The following is a 17,665-nucleotide window of genomic DNA, read 5'->3' as shown; positions in this document are numbered from 1 at the left end:
TCATTCGTCAATCAACAGGCCCTGCTTTCCACAACCCGAGCAGATTCCACCTTCCATGGAAACCGTGACACGACACCACAACGCAGGCCCACGGCCAGCCTTAGCAAATCCTCACGATGCTCACAGAGCCAATTCCACCTTCCATGGAATCTGTGACGCGACACCAACTTCAGCAAAAGGGCAGGGCTATCATGTCCATTTAGGAGAGCGCCAACCACAGCATCAAGAAAAATCAGCTTCCTGATGCAGATTTTGGTGTTACTGCTTCATATCTTCAATTTCCAAAGCACATCACATCAGACTGCACTACCTTTCTCTCAAAGGGTGCCCCAACAGGTCACCCGGTTGTCTAGTTGCATATAAAAAGCAACTTCTTTTAACATGGCATCAGAGAACATTAACTCAGGCTTGTTTTATGTCATCTGAAGATAAATTTTGGTAGTTGATCAAAAGTTTGGTCAAAGTAAGGAAGTTAAAAATGTCTTGAAAAAGGAGATGCAGTTTAATGATAGTATTACAAGTTTTACATCTTTGAAACCTGATACCATATCTATTAAGAACAACAGTGGACAAAAGATCAAAATTAGCATATTAATATCAAAGAGGTTATATGATTGGAGGAGAATTAAAGAAATATGGAACAAAGGAATCTACAAAATGATTCAGAATTTTCAAACTGAGTGAGTGAACAAGTTAGGATATTTGACAACAGTGTGATTTGGATCTCAAATATACATAGAAACAGGAAGACCAGCTGGAAAGTGCTGAAACAGAAATCCAGAGGGAACAAGACATGGATGAGGACTCAGACAAGATTAAGATTACAAAGGGGCAAGTTTGAGAGGTGCAATTAATCTGCCATATTTTCTGTGTTATTACAGTGGCTATACTTGAAAAGGCACCTGTAATTATTCCTCACAGTGTGAATTTAAGAGTCGACGGTTCAACTACAGCTGATGACCTCTGTCTGTAAACAGCCTGGTTTAGTTTAGACAGTAATCAGAGTGCATGTTACTGTTAGTGCCTAGAATACACACCCTGCTGGAACTGAAGACAATAGCTTCTCAATATTAATATTTTTTGTTGCTTACTTGGTATTGAAAGTTGGACAAAAATGTACCATTGTAAAAAAAAACAACTCACTCTTGTTTCAAAGAACTTTTCTAAAACTTGTAGTTCTTCTTGCATCCATGGGTCTGCTGTTTCAGGTGTTACTTTAAACTGTAAAGTCTGATATGTCTGTGGGTTCAATGCTACTCGACACTTCAATGCTTCAGTTTTAAACATGATCACACCAGGTTCATTGGAGTTTATAAGCTGCAACTAGAATTGAAAACAAAGACACATTACAAATTACTTTTAAATAATCTGATTAATAAATCATAACTACTCTTAGTAGGAATTACATGCAGTCCTCTGGATATTACAATTATTGCAAGGATTATATTCTCCAAACTACACTATAATAAATCCCCAATTTATCCAATTGTTTTTCTTTCCTTTTCAAAAAAGAGTTGATGAACTGGTTTTAAGTTTGCAGGACTTATTGATTTCACCAGAAAACAATTATATCTCTTACTGGTTCTTGTTGTATGATCCTTTGTAAGTGTCGCCTCATCATAACCGAACCCAAGAATCGCTCTAATGGGGAACAAAGGTAACTTCCAGCTAGTCCTGGGACAAGACCTGGTGTTGGAGCTGGACAAAGGAGAATGTGCAAGGCATTGTGTGTTAAGATGGTAGGTATCGATGCAGCCCAAGAACGCTGAGGTAGTGTACGAGGAGGGGGCATGTTGGTCGGCATTATTTGAGTACCTAAAAATAAAAAGACAAGGTATTATGTTTTCTTTAACTATTTATGCAAAGGTTTTATTTTTACTTAAAGTTATCAAAACGTATTTGACATGAACCACAAGTTGAACTTGCTGACTTCTGGTTAACCCCTTTTAATTGTGATCTGCTTTACTCCTAATTCAGCTTAGCATAATTCAAACTAAAAAGTAATATTTAAATCATATTAGAAAAAAGAAACTTATAACAGTATGATACACACTCTTTCCTACATTCCCTACATTCACCCTCCCAGATAATTATTTTCTGATGTCTAATTATAGATTAAGAGAGTTACATTTTATAACCGGAAATTCTGGTAATTTTTGATGAGCCTATATAAATTTCTAAGAATATTCCATATCTCTCTTGATTTTCATAAGGGCTCTCAATTTGGGTTAAAATCATTTCAAGTGTGGTCTTCTTTAAAATATGGACAGACTTTATCCTGCAATAAAACAATTTTATGCCAATTACCTATCCTCTTCCACATAACTGAAGATGATTCAAGCTTCAGATCTCCCAATGGTATTCTATGCTATTAGTTGAGTGTAAATTCTAAGTGGCTATGTCAGCTATTTCCGTCCTCTGTTGAAACCATCATTTTATCCCATGATTTAAGCACAGAGTATATTTTAAACCAGGAGATAGTAATTATCATAATGATATTAGGTTGCAGTATGCTTCATCAAGACATCGAATCAGTTTTTCCACATTTTGATAACTGTGGTGCAATATTGTACTAGATTTCAGCCATCTTTCTCAGCATAGTAATATTAAAACAGTAATATCCAAACTGTTCTATTTGGATTTTGGATCCCAGAATGTCAAAAAAAAAACTGGAAATGCAGATACTATTTAGATGCAGATAGTCTATACAAATATATGGCTTAATTGCTATTTTTCTGAAGATGCTGATAAACTTAAAATTGGCTGGCTGGCAGGCATGACAAATAAATACAATGGGAATTTAAATCTGCAATTCAATCCATTCAATTATTTCCTCTAGAAAAACATTATTTGAAAATAAGATTATAGATGTCTTAACTTACTTGTTCCAGCTCTTGGGGAGTGAGATACATCAGGAATTGGAGAGTGCAAAGATGGATTTGCTGGAGACATTCCAGGAATGCGTGCTAATGTTGATCCAGGTAACTGCGGAGATCCAGGCCAGTTTCCAGGTCGCTGACTGGGTGACATTATTGAATAAGGTGAACTCGGATCAATTGTTCCTGAATAAAAGAGTAAGTGAATCAGCACATTATAACTCTTATTATTCCTTCACCAACTCTCTAAAAGAAACTAGTGAAAACATCTATGCCCAATTATGATCCAAGTCCTTTAAAAAGAGACAATCTAGAAACCAATCTTGTGGAAGTTTCTCAGATTTAAAAACAACGTATCCATGATGCAGAATATTTCTGAACTATGAATCCATAAAGCCCATAAAAGAGGCTCAATAATTCTTGAATTTCAATTTCACTTAAAATGTATTCCTTCTTAGGAAGCTGTAATTCTGCCAGTAATCATTCAATTTGTATCTCATTTTATCATGTTGGTTGCATTTTCAAAAACTAGTAAGTTCCAGTTGTTACGTACTCGTGACACGTGACAGTGGTACCCTTGTCACATGACTGGGATTGAAGCTATACTGGACTTGAGATAATGGTCTTGTGATGGTGGAGTGACGTCATTTTCCCGCCAGTAGAGGTCATGTGACAGGTTTTTTTTTACAGGGTATAAAAGGAGGACCCCTCCCTGCGAGGAGGGGCCGTTCGTGGCTGGATTTGCCATGTTGACTTCATGCCACTGCGTGATTTAATGTTATGACACAGTTTAGTTGAAAGATGAAGTTTTATCTAATGCCTGAAGTTTAAAAGGTCATTGCCAGCAGTTTCTCTACAATACTGCTAGTTGAGAATCAGTGGAGAGTGAAGATCGGAGTTCGGGAGTTAAAAGATCGAGGAGAATCAATTTCGACAGTGAAACAGGTTCGACCTTGTTTGATCCTTATTCGGAAGGAATTCGTTGACTGTTCTCGTGTTAATTCCTGCGAAATAGCAGAAAGGATTGGGAATAGTTCTGTAAAGGAAAGGTCAGTGCCTTTAAGCCGTTTCGTTTCGTAAATTCTTCGTGGGAAAAAGTTCGATCTTGGGAACCGAAGCAACACGACGGAAAAGAGAATTTAAATCGTCTTTAAAAGTCTCTCCCTTAAAGGGACTGTGAACATTTTGAACTTTTGGAAATACTACTTTGAAGAACTGTTTTTGCAACATCGCTTTAAGAATTGTCTAAGCTTCATTGCTTTAAGAACTGTTTAAGCTGTCGCACAACAGCTGATTTCCGGTTACGTTAGTGATTTGTTTACTTTTGGGGGATTTGTTTTCAGTGTTTAATAAACGTGTTATTTGTTATAAAAACCCCTGCCTAACTCATATATTTATTGTTGCTGAATCCACAACACAGTACATTGTGCATATTGCTTCTTCACAGTCATTAAGTGCAAGACCTGTTTTTCCTGACAAAGTAAGAATACAAACTCATGCTAAACATTTAAGAGAAAGAGCCTTTCAACTACAAATTTCATTGCAGAGGTATTAATAAAATGATTAATAATCTCAATATAGAAAATATTCATTGACTGAATTTTTAAGAAGAAATAAAGCTTGTTTTTGTAATAACAAAACCACAGCATTGCAAGATTACAGGACAAAATTAAAAGGCAAATTTCAATATATTAATTTGAAATAAGAAAAAAAGCTGACACATGAGTAATGTTTTAAATAGCAATATACAATATACAGGTGTATATTAAAAAGCCAGAAACAAATCTTTCAAAGTCTTCCAATACCTATGACCATCAAGAAATTACTCATCTATCTATAGGAACAAAGCTTACAGATACCAATCCTCAAATGGACAAAGCATGTTTTAATTAATTTTAATCATTAAATTAGAAAAGCTCACCATGTGGACTTGCGAAGTTTGCTGTAATTCCAAGGGAAGATGGAGAGGGAGAGGGTCCAAATGATGCTGGCGAAGGTGCACGAATTGCACCACTTGGGGAATTTGCTGGATGTAAATTTCCTGCATGAAGTACAAGTTTCATTTTGAAACGCTGCTGGCAATCTATTGCTTAATTTGCATTTAGATGGACTAAATGAGCCAATATGTAGATATCATGACTGCACCCATTGCCAATTAATTAAAGTGTTGAAAATGTATGCTTAAAATTCTATACAAATTGAAATGCAACTCATTAATTGAAGAGTTAAGAAAGGTGAAAAACTCTCTTATCAAAAGGAGGACATTATGAGCATTCTTTCCCTGATTTAGAACAAAAAACACTTAAAATTTCTTAACATTGGAGGGAACCTCTGGAGAGAAGATTTGCGAGCAAGGTGTAAAGGAGAGAAAAGCAGAGAGGTTGGAAGAGGAGAGGAGATGGACCCAGAGGAAAGTGAGAGGAAAATATCTGCTCTATCTCTCTTCCCCTTTCTTGCCTTTCCTTTTCTCCATATCTTTTAGAATTTACTTCATGAATTCACAGGGTAAGCACTAGGAGGGAACAACTAAGCAATAATGGAGAAGCTAGTTTGTTCTCCATCTCTCAGACCTCTTCTTCAGTGTCTCTCTCTTCCTTTCTATTTCCTATCCTCTAGTCATTCTCCCACTTTTAATTCTCTGCATCCAGTTGTTATCTATCACCAGTGCTTCTGCTGGCCCAAGGATCAAGAGGCTAGAGAACTGGGAGCTTATGTGCAACCTCCAAAGCAGCAGGGGAATCATGATAGATAAACACTGCTCCTTATTTAAGAAAGGATGTGCTGATATTGGAGAGAGTTCAGAGGAGGTACATGAGAATGATTCCAGGAATGACAGACTTATCATATGAGGACCAATTGATGGCTGTGGGCCTTTGCTGGCTAGAATTTATAAGAATGAAGGGGAAAACCTCATTGAATCATATCAAATGTTGAAAGGGCTAGATAGAGTGGATGTGGAGAGGAAGTTTCCTATGGTGGGGGGAATCCAGGACCAGAGGGCATACCTTTAGAATAGAGGGAAGTCCATTTAGAATGGAGATGGGGAGGAATTTCTTTAGCCAAGTGTGCTGAATCTGTGGAATTCGTTACCGCAGACTGCTGTGGAGGTCAGGCCATTGGGTGTATTTAAGGCAGAGATTCAAGTCAGGGTGTGAAATGTTATGGGGAGAAGATAAGAAAATGGGGTTGAGAGGGAAATGGATTAGTCATGGAGAAAAGCAGAGCAGACTTGAGGGCCAAAAAACCTAATACTGGTCCTATGTCTTATAGTCTTTATGTCATTAAAACTTTAACAACTATCCATTCTGTGCCTTCATCCAAGTTATTTAAATATTGAGGGTCAAGCACCAATTCAAATGGCAAAGGACGTATTGCATATTCTCAGGCAGATAAAAGATAAGTTTATGCTTTGTCATTTCCTGTTCGTCAGCTAATCTCCTTTCACAAAACATTGTCTTCTATACTGAGCTTTTTAATTTCCACAATAACCTTGGAGCTTGCATTGTCAAATACCTTCTAAAATTCTATGTATAGTACATGTACTATACACAGCATTAATTTAAAGATCAGTATATAACTCTAAGGAATTAATTAAAATACGCTTTTTGTTGCTCATTTGCACAAACCTAATGCTCTAATTCACCCAATCAACCAGAAAGAGAAAAGAGTTAGCTAACTGGCTCCCTATGTGATTGCCTTGGAACCTGGTGTTTGCTTTTGTGTATTTTATGACTTACCTTGAGCATTGCATCTCTCAAGACTTCTCAAAATACATAAAAATTTGGTGTAGTCATCATTGCCATATAGCAATGCAAAATAATAATTTTCAATAGCAAGTGGCTATATGTTTTGCACTTCATAACAAGATTTGATAATTAGAATTATTACATGTGGTGAACTGCACTCATTACTCACCAGGTGATTGTGTAGGCAGTATTTGTTGTGATGGAGTCACTGTATTGTGGTAGGATGTAGGCGGTGATGTCAGAGGATATGTTACTGTTGTACCAGATTTGGGAAAAGACTGGGGAAAGAGAGAAACAATTGTATTCAGCTTCAAGACAAATAGGATGTAATAATTTTTATATCAGATAAAGATGGTAAACCCAATGTTTTTCCCCTTAACAGAATGGCCTTTACCATTCTTAGTTTTCCATGCGACAATAATAACTTAAGAGTAACCGCTTGATTAAGTACACGAAGGCACATATTATCTTCCCAACCACTTTCAAATATTAATATTGGGGTCGAACTAAATATAGCAGCTCTATGGCCTTATATTGCTGATTAATTAATACAGCTAGTAACCATTCTCTTGCATAAGCTTTGCTTGTTTTGACTGCTCCATATTGGGTGTAGAAGGTATTTTAACTCACAAGTATGACCAACATACTTCATCCACGACTCAACATACATACAAACCTGTTGTGGCTGTGACTGAAGCTGAGACATTAATGATTCTATCATGTCTCCACCAATAGGAGATGGTGGGTTGTCATCTTCATTCACTGATCGTCTACGTGCATCTTGCGTACTGTCTACAAACATGTTCAAAAAGGTCTGGAAAATGAGCAAAATTTAAATAATTCTTCTGTTGTACTGCACAAAGCAATAGATCATAAGAATATTAAGCTTTATGCACATGAAGTGTATCATAACAGGGTTGTTCATTGCTGTCACATTCTTTCTTCAATGCAACCTTATTGCTTTAAATAAAGTTCTATCTGGATCAATTCATAATTTGCTAATAAAATATCAAGAATTCCTAGGTACAGACTAGCAAATATATTTTTGTTTTACAAACTGATCATCTTTTAAAATAGTTTACTTTCCATAAACTCATATAATAAAAATAATTCTAATTAATTCAGTATTGTTAACACAAAGAAGTGCTGCATTCAGAATTTAGTACATACAAGATCCATAGCAGGTTTGTATCTTTGAAGGAATGAATTGCTTAAGACATCTTCAGTCGATACAGTGCCTATATAAAATATTCACCTCTGCCTTGAAGGTTTTGATGTTTTATTGTTTTACAATGTTGAATCACAGTGGATTTAATTTGGCTTTTTTTGACACTGATTAACAGAGAAAGACTTCCGTGTCAAAGTGAAAACATATCTCTACAAAGTGATTTAAATTAATTACAAATATAAAACACAAAATAATTGTGCAAGTATTCACCCCCCCCCCCCATTAACATGACACACCAAATCATCACTGGTGCAGCCAATTGGTCTTAGAAGTCACATAATTCGTTAAACGGAGCATATGCAGTCAAGATGTTTGAACTGATTGTATTAAAAGTACACCTGTATCTGGAATGTCCAACTGCTGCTGAGTTAGTATCCTGGCAAAAATTGCTCCATGAAGCCAAAAGAACACTCCAAACTCCTCAAAAAAGTTATTGAAAAACACAAGTCAGGAGATAGATACAAGAAAATTTTCAAGTTACTGAATATCCCTTGGAGTATAGTTTAGACAATCATCAATAAATGGAAAGAACATGGCACAGCTGTAAATCTCCCTACAGCAGGCTGTCCTCAAAAACTGAGTGAACGTGTAAGAAGGACCAGTGAGGGAGGCCACCAAAAGATCTGTGACAAATCTGGAGGAATTATAAGTTTCAGTAGCTGAAATGGGAGAGACTGTACATACAACTGTTGCCTGGATGCTTCACAAGTCGCAGCTTTATGGGAGAGTGGCAAAGAAAAAGCTATTGTTGAAAATTCTCATCTGAACTCTCAGCAAGAGTTTGCCAGAAGGCATGTGGGAGACTCTGAAGTCAGCTGGAAGAGGGTTCTATAATCTGATGAAACCAAAATTGAGCTTTTTGGCCATCAAACTAAACACTATGTTTGGCATAAGCCAAACACCACACATCATGAAAAACACACCATCCCTACTACAAAACATGGTGGTGGCTGTATCATGCTGTGGGGATGCTTCATGGCAGCAGGCACTGGAAGGCTTGTGAAAGTAGAAGGTAAAATATATGCAGCAAAATACAGGGAAATCCGAGAGGTAAACGTGATGCAGTCTGCAAGAGAACTGTGACTTGGGAGATTTGTTTTCCAGCAAGACAATGACCCCAAGCATAAAGCCAAAGCTACACAAGAATGGCTTAAAAACAACGAAGTTAATGTCCTCGAGTGGTCAAGTCAGAGTCCAGACCTTAATCCAATTGAGAATTTTTGGCAGGACTTGAAAAGGGCTGTTCACTGACGATCCCATGCAATCTGACAGAGCTTGAGCAGTTTTGAAAAAAGAATGGGGAAATATTGCAGTGTCCAGATGTGCAAAGCTGATACAGACCTATCTACACAGACTCAAGGCTGTAATTGCTGCCAAAGGTGCATTGAGTAAATACTGACTTGAAGGGGGTGAATATTTCTGCAATTAATTAGTGTTTTACATTTGTAATTAATTTAGATCACTTTGTAGCAACCTGATTTTACTTTGTAGCAATCCATTTTCATTTTGACATGGAAGAGTCTTTTCTGTTGATCAGTGTCAGAAAAACCAAATTAAATCCACTCTGAGTCAATGTTGCATTGCAATAAAATATGAAAACTTCAAAAGAGGTAAATACATTTAATAGGCACTGTAGATGCACTGTTTTGATAGGAATAAAATGACCATACATAAGTGCAATGTACTTAAAGATTACTACTGTTTAGTTCTCTTCAGCAATCTGATCAATGACAGACCTTTAAGCCTGGAGCCGGATGGAATCCTTCTACGATCTTACTGTTGTCAAAAAGACTGTAGGCACCATCACGGATAGCCACCACACCACGACTTTGACAGTAAATGTCAATACAGTACATATTACGGAAAGCAAGTCTGATGTGTGTGGGTGACTGTGGTAGTATTGAAAAACATTGATAGACTGTATTTGTTCGATGTGTAAGTCCCAGCATTGGCACTGTTGGGAGTTTATTGATGGCATTGAGTGGTGCTTGTGTATCATACAATATCTGTGGAGAGAAAACAAAATAAAGATTATATCTCTTCCACATATTTAAAACAGTTAACAAATTGTTGATTTGCACAGAAAAACACAACACAGCATCTATATTTCTACAATTCAATAATACTGGGGACAATTCACTATCTGAACCAATGAGCTGAATTCTCGTGGTGACAATGACACAATAATTGCCTCAGTTACAAAACCATGAGAAGTTGGGAGTAGTAGCCAGATTACTCAAATCGACTCTACTATTTAATAAAATTATGGCTGATACTCTACTCAACTTCACTTTCCCACATTAGCAGCAATATTTCTTGATTCCTTGGACATTTTAAGCATCCACAACCCTTTGGAGAATACTTGGAATAAAGCCATTTTGAATTAAAATAGAAGAAAATACAGACCATTATTGAATGCCATCTCAAAATCTATAATGATCATAAGCACAATAGTTCCTAATGATGACTAGTTAGCATTTCAGTTCAAGGTGGTCAGCAAGGACTGCACTGAAAAACAATTGACATGGCAGACCCATATCCTGAAGAGAAATTTAGATCTTTGCAAAATGAAGAGATTGGCTAAATTGATGTGAGGAACATTTCAAAACAGATGGTACTTTGTATTGCCACATGTGCAACAAAACAAAAAAAATTGATACTTTCTACCTCAATTATTACATGGTATGAATGCAACCATGTGAAATAGGACATGTATAGCACTAATAACTTGCCATATTGTAAATTCTATCAAATTATTATTAACCTGGTTAAGTCACAACCAAATATGGTATCAAATTACTGTGCTTTTTGTGACTCCTTCCTTCTCTCTTCTGCTTTGTTGCTGCCCACTTACCCTCATCCAACGTAGAATTACTCAGTGCACAATTTTTAAAAAAATAAGTGAACTGTGAGATGCTTCATGAGATCAAACAAGAGTAGAGCTATAGTACCCAATGCTTGTGAGCAACTATTAAGTTAATGGGCGCAGACTGGAGGTGGAAGCACAATTACAGCACCTCATCATCTTCTTTCTTCACTACAGTTCAAGTTTACAATACATGGGTAAAACAGTTTGATCCTGTACTTTTATGTATAGATGTTTGGCTGAATTAACTTGATAGGAAGAGAAAGAAAGGAGATTGATATATTCAAAGCTATTAAGATCCAGATTATGTAGTGCATAAGAGGATAAAAGAAATCAATAGAAGTGAATGTATAGTTGTGTAGCACACGTGTAAAGAATAGAGTTAATATTTAGGGTCAAATACTATTTAACAGCTTGTGAAAAGAATATCTATGCTTGCTATTTATACAGACTTCAGAAAGCTTTTAATAATGGATGACTAAAAACCATGGAATTATTGATTCAGTGCAAAATTTAGGAACATAGCTGGAGACAAAGTACAGATATTGGACAAATACTAATTAGTAGTATGTGATTATGGTGTCCTGCAAAAATCTAATAATGAACAACTAGGTGCTGGGATTCAGAGCCACACATTCATGGTTCAGTGCTTCCGTTTACTATCAGAGAATGTATATAGTATAGAATCTGAAATACTTAGTCTGCATAGACATCCACAAAAAAAGAACCCCAAAAGAATGAATGACAGAAAAACGTTAGAACCCCAAAGCCCCCATTTCCCCCCTCAGCTGTGCAAGCAGCAGCAAGCATCAACCTCCCCCCCACCCATTTCAGCAAAAAGCGTCAGCACCCACCACCAAAGCCCGCAAAGAGAGACCATGATCTGCAGTCAATAAAAACTATTGTTTACCCGATAGTTCGACATGCCACAGGCTCTCACTCTCACTAACAAAGGTCAGAGAGATGTCACCCATTTCACAGCAAAAGGGAAGACTAACAGTTGCTGTTATGATGTTCAGATTTGACAATGACAAAATAGTAAAACATAGAGCAGTACAGCACTGTACAGGTCCTTCAACCCACTTTGTTATGCTGTGCTTTTAACTTTCTCCAAGATCAATTAAACCCTTTCATCCTACACAGCTCAAAATGCACTATTTTCTCTCATCTTGCATTCCAGACACTTACCCTCTCTGTAAACAGACCATCTCTGACATCTCCCTTAAACTCTCTTCCATTCACCTTAAAATAATGTCCTCTGGCGTTAGCCATTGTCATCCTTGGATAAAGTCACGGCCATCTACTCTATCTATGCCTCTTATAATCTTACACACTTCTATCAAGTTGGCTCTACTCCTTCTTCACTCCAAAACGAGAAACTCTAGCTCGAGCAACCTTTCCCCACAAGACATTTTCTCTAATCCATGTAGCATCCTGGTAAATCTCCTCTGCACCTTCTCTAATGTTTCTGCAGCCTTTCTATAATGAAGCAACCAGAAATGAACGCAATACTCCAAGTGTGATCTCACCAGAGTTTTAGAGTTGCAACATTACCTCACAGCTCTTAAATTCAATCCCTCAACTACAAAAGGTCAATGCACCATACAGTTTCTTAAACACTGTCAACATACATGGCAACTTTGAGGGATCTATGGATGTTGACCCCAAGTTCCCTCTGTTCCTCCATACTGATAATAATTCTGCCATTAACCATGCATTCTGCCTTCAAGTTCAACCTATCAATGTGCATCACTTCACCCTTTTTCTGACTGAGCTCCATCTGCCACTTCGCAGACCAGCTCTGCATCCTGTCCATGTCCCGTCATAACCTATGACAACCTTCTACACCCACCACCAAACTTCATGTCATCTGCAAACCTACTAACTCATCTTATCAAACTAATTTATAAAAATCACAGAGTGGGGTCCCAAAACAGATACCCGCAGAACACCACTAGTCACTGATCTCCAGGCAGAATATGCTCCATTTACTACAACTCCATGCCTTCTGTAGGCTAGCCAATTCCAAACACATGTTTGTGCTCACGGAATGCCCATGCCCAGTTTTGGGTCCCTTATCTCAAAAAGGATGTGTTGTCATTGGAAAGAGTCCTGACAGGGTTCACAAGGATGATTCTGAGAATAAAGGAGTTAACATCTGAACAGTGTTTGACAACTTTGGGACTGTGCTCACTGGAATTTAAAAGAATGCAGGGGGATCTCATTGGAACCTATTGAATTTTGAAAGGACTAGATGAGGTGAATGAGGAGAGAATGTTTCCTCTGGTGGGGGTATCCAGAACTAGAGAGCACAGCATCAAAATTGAGGGGCGACCTTTTAGAACAGAAATAAGGAGGAATATTTTTAGCCAAAGAATGGTGAATCTGTGGAATGCTCTGCCACAGACTGCAGTGGAGGCCAAGTACATGAGTATATTCAAAGTGAAAGTTGATATATTCCTGACTGGTCAGGGCATCGAGGGATACGGTAAGAGGGCAGGTTGAATGGGAGCTGGGATCAGCCATGATGAAATGGCAGAGCAGACTCGATGGACTGAATGGCCTAATTCTGCTCCAATATCTTGTGGTCTTATGGAATCGTGCCTCATGATTCCTGAATGAGGGTCCATGAGGAACCCTGTCAAATGTCTTAGTACAATCTATATACACCACAGCCACTACTCTACCTTCATCAATTTGTTTTGTCACTTCCTCAAAAAAGTCAATCAGACTCGTGAGGCACGAGTTGCCCCTCAGAGAGCCACGCTGACTATTTCTGATAAGACTATGCTTCTCTCAAGGCTCAAAAATCCTGTCCCTAAGAATCCTCTCCATTATTTTGCCCACCTCTGATGTAAGACTCACTGGTCTATCATTCCCAGGATTTGTTTCTTGAACAAAGATGCAACAGGTTATGGTCTTTTAAGAGACTCCCGGACAGGCATATGGAGCTCAGATAAATAGAGGGCTATGGGTAACCCTAGATAATTTCTAAGTAAGTACATGTTTGGCACAGCTTTGTGGGCCGAAGGGCCTGTACTGTGCTGTAGCTTTTCTATGTTTCTATTTGCCATCATCCAATCTTCCAGTACTATTCCTGTGGCCAGTGAGGATGCTGATTATTGTCAACGTCCCAGCAATCTCTTCCCTCGCTTCCCATAGTAATCTGGAATGTATACTGCTTGGCCTGGGACTTATCTATCCTAATATTCTTCAAAGGTTCCAGTACTGCCTCTTCTTAACCTCAGCATGCTCCAGCACAATAGTCTGTTTAGTCCATTCTACACTGACCTCACATTCATCAAGGTCCCTCTCACTGGTGAATACTGAAGCAAGGTATTAATTAATGATCTCCCCCACTTCCTCCTACTCCAGGCACATGTTCCTCCCTTTATCCCCGAGCAGTCCTAAGCTCCTTCCTGGCTAACTTATAACTCGCAGAGCTCTCTCTGATCTTTGCTTCCTCAACCTTAAGTATACTTCTGTCTTTCTTTTGACTAAATGTTCCACCTTTCTTGTCAACCATGGCTCCTTCACCCTACTATCATTTCATTGTCTCAATGGGAGAAATATATTTAGAATCACATGCAAGCACTCCATAAATAACATCCACATTTCCACTGTGCATTTCCTTGAAAACAACTACTTTCAATTCATGCTCTCAATTCCTGCATAATACCCTCATAATTAGCCATCTCCCCAATTAAATACTTTCCTATACTGTCTGCTCCTATTCTTTTTCATGACTATGGTAAAGATCGGGTAGTTATGGCCACTGTCCCTGAAATGCTCACACACTGAGAGGTCTATCACCTGACAAGGCTCATTACCTTACACTAGATCTAGTGTGACCTTTCCTCCAGTGGCCTGTTGGCTTACTGTGTCAGGACTCTTTCCTGGACACGCCCGACACATTTTGCCCCATCTAAACCTTTTGCACTAAGGAAGTGCCAATCAATATTAGGGAGGCGGCAGTCACCCATGACAACAAGTTATTTTTGCACTTTTCCACTTCGGTGTCCCTGTTGTAATTGGAGGCCTATAGAATACTCCCAATAGGGTAGCTGTTCCCTTCCTGTTTCTGACTTCTATCCACACTGGCTCAGTTGATGGAGCCCTTCACAACATCCTCCCTTCCTGCACCTGTGATACTATTCCTGATTAGGAATGCCACTTCCCCACCTCACCTCCTTCGTTATCCTTTTTGAAGAATCCAAGTCCCAGTAACATCAAGCAGCTAACCCTACCCTTTTGATGTACAAGTTTTGGTGATGGCCACAACCATCAGTTCCACGTACCAATCCATTCTGTAGGTTAATCACCCTTGTTCTTAATACTTCTCATATAAAAGTAAGCACATTTCAACCAATTCAGCTGACTGCATATATGCCCTATCCACTACCTATCCTTCCTCAGTGTCTTTCTTCAAATTGCCTCTACCTATACAACAAATGCCCTGCCATTTGATTTAACATTCTGGTTCCCATCTTCCTGCTAACCTAGTTTAAACTCTCCCCAACAACTCCAGCAAAAATTGCCTCCAAGGACAATGGACCCTCTTAAGTAGATTGTTTATATACACTAATAATGGGTGGATTAAATTAAAAAGGAATAACATATTGAATATCAAAACTGCTGAAAACAGATTTTAACATAATGAATGATTATTTATTTGTCAAAATGATGTAAAATATAAAAATAATAATGGAACTTCAAAGAAATTTAGGATTTTATGTGCATTGATTATAATAAAAAAATAAGGAAAGGTCATTATCTGGCTCAAATTCAAGGCTTTGGGATTGCTCAGAAGTTGACAACAAAAATCCAAAATACATTCCCGCTTCACTATCCACTTATCATAAAAACACATTACAGGGTTATTGTCATATGCCATTTTTGGAGACGGGCAGTGTTTCCCGCACGATAGAAGTACTTGACTGGCAGCACAGCATCAAGATGTACCAGGGTTAGGAAACGCTGCAGCAGAAATGAAAGCCATTCTATTGTTTCTGAATGGAATCATGGCCTTCATGGAGAGACTTACATTAAAAGGTGGAAATTAAGTTACAGGTATCAAAGCCATAATTACACCACACATGGATAAGTACTTTACAACACAGTATGATGATACTTCAAAAAAATGTTGATATGTGAAGTCCAGTCAGAGACGAAACACTTTCGTTACTAAACCTATAATGAACTAATGAAAATAAGACTGATTTATTACCAAAGTAGTTAACATGAAAATCTAGGTAAAAAAAAATGCTTTTAACAAAGATGCAAATTTGTCTCAACAAAAAGTATCATTAGGTTCTATTGGCTATGAATTAACAGGCTTTCACAAGGAAAGCCTGTTAATTAGCACAAAAATTACCAATGGTCTGCTGCTTAGCCCAATCCTACTTGATTCAATGCAAACAGAGCATATCCATGCACAACAGGAAATAAAAACTAATTGCTGTTTGATGGAAAGTTTAAACAGAGTCAACACCAGTAATCCAGTAACAAGTCTTTGGATAAAAGTGCAGCAGGCACAGTTTGCACAAAAATGTTAATATTTCTCTATGTCTCTTTCAAATATACTTTCCCTCTTGTTGCACATAATTCAGAAGCTATCGGGAAGCATGCAGACAACTGCAAATGAGCCGAAGGATCCTGAAAAAAACATTATATCTGCCAATGAAACCTTCAGGTCTTTCCCAATATGGAATGTGTATTATTTAAAAAAAAGAATCCTATTACTTTGTATCCTGCCTTTAGTATCAATTGTTAAACGATTATTGGCCAGTACTAGAACCACTCAAATCCCACTGTTTTATACCAGTTCATGCTATGTAATTAACATTAACTGCTAATAATAGCTGAACTTACAGTTTCCCACATTCCACAATAACATTGTTAAAGAAAGCTGGAAGCATAACAAGCTTTCTTAAATAAATAAATAGATAGATAGATAGATAAATAAATAAATAGATGCAAGTACCTGTAGTAACTGTACAACATTTGGTGATTTGTTGAACATTTCTTGAAGCTGATGGAGAATGATGTTGTGGCAGTTACTGCAGCCAGAATTTGGACCTACAGTTCCTAATGATATATGGAACCTCTGATGAGTGGGATTCCATTGGATAGTTATCTGAAATGCAAAAGGATTCAAGATTGTTTAATTTAATTTCCAGTACACAAGAGTACAGGAGAACAAAGTAATTGTTACTCCAGATCCGATACAGCACAAAAAATACACAATATAAATACATAAGATAGCTTCTAAATATAGAGCACTTTTTTTAAATGTACTTAAAGTAACGCTAGGTACAGGAGTGTCCGTACATAAGGTGACTCTGACAGGTATAGTACTGGTAGTGGGGGACGTGGTGGTTGGGTTTGTGGGTGGAGGTGTTGATCAGCCTTATTGCTTAAGGAAAGTAACAGCTTTTGTGTCTAGTGGTCCTAGCATAAATGCTACATAGCCTCCTCCCTGATGGGAGTGAGACAAACAATACATGAGCAGGATATTTCTGGCCATTTTCTGACACCTTTTCTGTATATATGTTTTTGATGGCAGGTATGCAAACAATGTTGATGTGTTAGGCAGTTGTGACCACCTGTTTGTAGAGCCTTCCTGACACCACAGTGCAATTTCTGTACCAAGCAGTGATGCAGTATGTTAGGATGATCTCTACCGCGCATCTGTCGAAGGTCACGAGTATTGATGAATATAGTCCAGCTCTCTTCAGCCTCCTCAAAAAGAAGAGGCATTGATGAGCTTTCTTGATTGCATAGGATGTGTTCTGGAATCATGAGAAGTTGTGTCAGATATGCACTCCCAGAAGTTTGAAACCGCTTGCAGTTTCCATGGCTAAGCTGCTGGTGTAAAGAGGGGTTTAAGTGGTGCGAGTTCTCCTTAAGTCGATAACCTTTTCCTTTGTCTTGTTAACATTAAAAAAAA

The 17,665-nt window shown here is 37.9% G+C and overlaps 1 protein-coding gene across 1 annotated transcript in view; it reads right to left on the bottom strand.

The window, feature by feature from the left end:
• med14 (mediator complex subunit 14) overlaps positions 1-17,665 on the bottom strand; it is a 62,981-nt gene that overhangs the window by 8,973 nt on the left and 36,343 nt on the right. The window contains exons 20-27 of the mRNA XM_073045539.1: positions 16,700-16,852; positions 9,587-9,856; positions 7,299-7,436; positions 6,792-6,900; positions 4,798-4,917; positions 2,883-3,062; positions 1,580-1,815; positions 1,144-1,323 (exon numbers count right to left, since the gene is read on the bottom strand). Of these exons, the coding sequence (XP_072901640.1) occupies positions 1,144-1,323; positions 1,580-1,815; positions 2,883-3,062; positions 4,798-4,917; positions 6,792-6,900; positions 7,299-7,436; positions 9,587-9,856; positions 16,700-16,852 (1,386 nt within the window). The remainder of the gene's footprint in view (positions 1-1,143; positions 1,324-1,579; positions 1,816-2,882; positions 3,063-4,797; positions 4,918-6,791; positions 6,901-7,298; positions 7,437-9,586; positions 9,857-16,699; positions 16,853-17,665) is intronic.

This window comes from Hemitrygon akajei, chromosome 5, assembly GCF_048418815.1.
Source record: "Hemitrygon akajei chromosome 5, sHemAka1.3, whole genome shotgun sequence".
Taxonomy (NCBI): Eukaryota; Metazoa; Chordata; class Chondrichthyes; order Myliobatiformes; family Dasyatidae; genus Hemitrygon; species Hemitrygon akajei.
Note: the sequence above shows the minus strand (reverse complement) of the source record. Positions and strands in the feature narration are given on the sequence as shown.